The 4,827-nt window shown below is 39.2% G+C and overlaps 1 protein-coding gene across 1 annotated transcript in view; it reads right to left on the reverse strand.

Moving 5' to 3' along the window:
• The window catches only part of LOC131944017 (uncharacterized), a 40,711-nt gene extending 37,427 nt beyond the window's left edge, over positions 1 to 3,284 (reverse strand). The window contains exons 1-4 of the mRNA XM_059304499.1: positions 3,194 to 3,284; positions 1,767 to 1,893; positions 1,267 to 1,499; positions 149 to 415 (exon numbers count right to left, since the gene is read on the reverse strand). Coding sequence (XP_059160482.1) covers positions 149 to 415; positions 1,267 to 1,499; positions 1,767 to 1,893; positions 3,194 to 3,284 — 718 coding nt within the window. The remainder of the gene's footprint in view (positions 1 to 148; positions 416 to 1,266; positions 1,500 to 1,766; positions 1,894 to 3,193) is intronic.
• Positions 3,285 to 4,827: the final 1,543 nt, after the last annotated feature.

The raw sequence follows: 4,827 nt of genomic DNA on the forward strand, positions 1-4,827 counted from the left end.
CCGCCCTCCGAATTTTTTATAGCTACAACTCATCATAATTTGAGCTCTATTTGGGTTCATATTAATAATTATTAAATAATTCGAAGCCTCTCTTGAGCAAAGGGCTACAAATTTGAATACTCATATGGAAAACAAATATTTGATTTACCGTAACATGATCCCGTGCTGATGTTCTTCTCTAGCCCAGGTTTACACAAACAATCGTAGCCAGCCTTTGTGTTGCTGCACACGGAATAGATATCTTCACATATGTTGGGGTCTATACACTCGTTAGTGTCAATGGAACAGTCGTAACCAGACCATCCAGATTTACAGTAGCAATAACCGTTTTGACTGTTGCAGTACTGGGTGCTTTCTTGCTCACACACGCATGGCGACTCGCAGTAATCACGTCCGTAGTAAAATTGTGGACACTCTGAAATATATTTTTCGATAAACAAGCTCAAAATATTATTGATTTTTACAAGATTTTTCACAAGGTTTCATTTAACTTTCTTCATCTGTCTGTCTGACAAGTCTACATGTCTTAACGTCGTGCTTCGTCATGGATCGAAATTGCCAAAGCAAAATTTTGATCACTTCTAACTTACCGAATCGTTTTAAACTTGCCGAATGAGTCAAAACACGATAACAATGCAATCTGACAGCAATTTTAAATTAATTGGACGCTTGATTAATTTTTAAAAAGTTAGTTAATCTTTTCTATATAAAGTACTATTTACCGCTCTAGTATACGCAGTTTTTTAAGTTTATTTGGGGCGTAATAGTTTATAGTCAAGCACACTCTATTTAAAAATGTTAAAGTAGGCTGCTACAAAACAAATTTCATAAAAAACTTTTTAATAACACGCGTTTATATAATTATCCACTAAAAGGTGAAAATAAATTATTTTCTTTAAATATAGAATATTGTCACACAATTTAAATAACTATGTTATGTATTGACTACCTTTACTAAAATGCAAGTAGCGATCGTGCTTTTCTTTATGGTTATATTAATTAGTAGCGCATTGTTATATATTTAAAAAAAATAATTTATTTTCTTCTTTCTAGTACATAATTATATAAGAACTTGTAATTAAAACTTTTTTTTATAAATTTTGTTTTAATTACACTGCAGTGTATATTTTTAATTACTTTCTGATTGTAAACGTTTACTTTACATAATGTATTCGTCAAGATTATTAATAAATTCAGTGTATTTTAAATTAAATTCGTCTTTCATGTTGTATTTAAAATTTAAATAAATATGTTCTAAAGTTTTACCATGAGCCCAATACGAGGCACTAAATCCTGGCCTTGCCCCAGACGAATCTGTTATCATCTCCACATACAACTGGTAGCCCGTAGTCCTCACAATAATGTTGGCCGTGTTTGCGTCGTCTCGGTAACCACAGTATATGCCAATCAAATTGGAACTAGAGTCCGGACCGTCATAAAGTCTTACGTAATCAATGCAATTCTGGTCGTAACGTCTTTCAAGATCAAGCCGTTGAAACCTAAAACAAAGCAAAACACAATTGATTACTTGTGCTTTATTAGACTAGCTGTATTGACACAATTATGTAATACATTTATTTATATTTCACTACTCCGTAATGAAGTAGGCCTAGTTGCATTAAACATACATTCTTAGGGTTTTTAAAAATAAATTAACACATATGTCTAAATTTCTGCATTTTTCTTGTATGCAGACTATTTTTTTTTAACTAATCATTTTATAAAATAACACTACGTCGATTATTTGAAAAAATATCATGTTTTACCTGAAGTCTATTACTTGAGAGACAGAAACAGTTATGGTCCAAGCACATGTGGCATCGTCAGGATATGACTCTGGGAAGTTTGGAGACAGGATTGCTCCAGCCTGGTCAGTCAGTTGACCTCCACAATCTGATTTTTTTAAAAAATTCAACTATCAGTAAAAAAGGGTAATCTACACAGACAACTCTACATAGAAATCCCTTGTTGTATTTACATATTAATGCTAGCATGTGTCTAGGAAAGTTTCTGATCGTTTTAACTCGTTTATGCAAACAACATTCATATCAAATGTCTTATCGTCATCATTACTGCCAAAAACTATTAGTTAAAAAAAAGTCCTTTCAAATGTTGTCTGTTACATCGAACATAATTGACATTATCAGAAACTTGTCCGTAATTGATGTCATACACATCAAGGAAAAACAAAAACAAAGTGAGAGAGTTGTAGTTATTATAGTAATTGGTTCAAACTTTGTGATTTCAGAAACTTTTTTGAAAGAAAAGTGGTCCGTCTCTAAGTGACGACGATTAGGTAAAATTTGGAAAAGAAAAAGTAGCGTGAAACACTTTATAGACCCCCCCCCCCCCCCACACACACACAAAGTTCTACCACCACACACCCTCCATCTTGATAGGATAAAAAAGCATGATGTTAGTTAGGTCTGCCAACGTCTTTCTTTGTAGGCCTATAACAAAACTCCTTTCCAGGTAGAACTAATTTCTGTTAAAAGTTAGCTGTATGCATGTAACAGAGCTAGTTTTTAACACATGGGATATAACAGACTTAAATGGTGGGGAAAAAAAAGATTAACAGCACACAATAGCCTGAAAGATAATCTTTTTAATACCCATACCCAAGTTAGAACAGATCAAATTACATGTTAGGTATTTAGGTCGAGTTAACTGGGTCTTAGTGGTGGCTGAAACTATAAGACCAACTGTTTCTAGTGTAAAGAAGTATCTTTTAGAACCTTAGGGTCCATTAGGAGATGGTACAGAAGACGTGGAGTTCACATGTTTCAGTGAACTCAGAGTATGAATGGACAGTGTTGTCAGCACTACAACAGCTTTTACTTTCCCTAACATTAGTCAGGTAGCCATAAGTGCTGAGTGAATTCATAAGTCTTGCGGACTCGAGCCAAGGATCAAAACTCGTAGGTTTCGGGTTAGCAGTCTAAAACTCTACCATTTAACTGTTTTTATTCTTAGTACTCTGTAAAGCAGGAACATTATTATCGTGACTGTTGTTTGATAGCCGCTGCATGGAACAAAATATTTCCTCATTCATTTTACATCTTTAGAGTAAGCAACGACATTCGCTAAGTGTAGTTATTATTATTTCTCAAATATAAATGTGCAGTCACTTGTTTTTTAATGACGCCAAAACAAAACAAAAAGAATGTTTCAACATAAAGACACGCTGTTTTACCAGTAAAAGCAGCCATCCCATGGTCACACTGGCACATAACGATCAGCAAGATGGTCCAGGCCCACTTCACTCCCAACAGGAGGTCCTCCATCACACGATATTGGTGCAGTGTTAGGTTTATTACAGATGTTATTAAATTAGTCCAAACATATCAAACCGTGTGACTGTTGGTACTGTAACTCAATGTGTTGCCGTCTAACAAATGAAATTATATATATATATATATATATATATATATATATATATATATATATATATATATATATATATATATATACAGAGAGAGAGAGAGAGAGTCAGTCAGTCAGTCAGTCAGTCAGTCAGTCAGTCAGTCAGTCAGTCAGTCAGTCAGTCAGTCAGTCAGTCAGTCAGTCAGTCAGTCAGTCAGTCAGTCAGTCAGTCCGTCAGTCCGTCAGTCCGTCAGTCCGTCAGTCCGTCAGTCCGTCAGTCCGTCAGTCCGTCAGTCCGTCAGTCCGTCAGTCCGTCAGTCCGTCAGTCCGTCAGTCCGTCAGTCCGTCAGTCCGTCAGTCCGTCAGTCAGTCAGTCAGTCAGTCAGTCAGTCAGTCAGTCAGTCAGTCAGTCAGTCAGTCAGTCAGTCAGTCAGTCAGTCAGTCAGTCAGTCAGTCAGTCAGTCAGTCAGTCAGTCAGTCAGTCAGTCAGTCAGTCAGTCAGTCAGTCAGTCAGTCAGTCAGTCAGTCAGTCAGTCAGTCAGTCAGTCAGTCAGTCAGTCAGTCAGTCAGTCAGTCAGTCAGTCAGTCAGTCAGTCAGTCAGTCAGTCAGTCAGTCAGTCAGTCAGTGAGTCAGTGAGTCAGTGAGTCAGTGAGTCAGTGAGTCAGTGAGTCAGTGAGTGAGTGAGTGAGTGAGTGAGTGAGTGAGTGAGTGAGTGAGTGAGTGAGTGAGTGAGTGAGTGAGTGAGTGAGTGAGTGAGTGAGTGAGTGAGTGAGTGAGTGAGTGAGTGAGTGAGTGAGTGAGTGAGTGAGTGAGTGAGTGAGTGAGTGAGTGAGTGAGTGAGTGAGTGAGTGAGTGAGTGAGTGAGTGAGTGAGTGAGTGAGTGAGTGAGTGAGTGAGTGAGTGAGTGAGTGAGTGAGTGAGTGAGTGAGTGAGTGAGTGAGTGAGTGAGTGAGTGAGTGAGTGAGTGAGTGAGTGAGTGAGTGAGTGAGTGAGTGAGTGAGTGAGTGAGTGAGTGAGTGAGTGAGTGAGTGAGTGAGTGAGTGAGTGAGTGAGTGAGTGAGTGAGTGAGTGAGTGAGTGAGTGAGTGAGTGAGTGAGTGAGTGAGTGAGTGAGTGAGTGAGTGAGTGAGTGAGTGAGTGAGTGAGTGAGTGATTGAGTGAGTGAGCGAGCGAGTGAGCGAGTGAGCGAGCGAGCGAGCGAGTGAGTGAGTGAGCGAGTGAGTGAGTGAGTGAGCGAGTGAGTGAGTGAGTGAGTGAGTGAGTGAGTGAGTGAGTGAGTGAGTGAGTGAGTGAGTGAGTGAGTGAGTGAGGGAGGGAGGGAGGGAGGGAGGGAGGGAGGGAGGCAGGGAGGCAGGGAGGTAGGGAAGGAGGGAGGGGAGGAGGGAGGGAGGGGAGGAGGGAGGGAAGGAGGGGAGGGAAGGAGGAAGGGAAGGAGTAAGCCGCCCTTATGGTATCATATTTTTA

The sequence above is a fragment of the Physella acuta genome, unplaced genomic scaffold (genome assembly GCF_028476545.2).
Source record: "Physella acuta isolate Inbredline_101_S28 unplaced genomic scaffold, ASM2847654v3 ptg000007l, whole genome shotgun sequence".
NCBI classification, from domain to species: Eukaryota; Metazoa; Mollusca; class Gastropoda; family Physidae; genus Physella; species Physella acuta.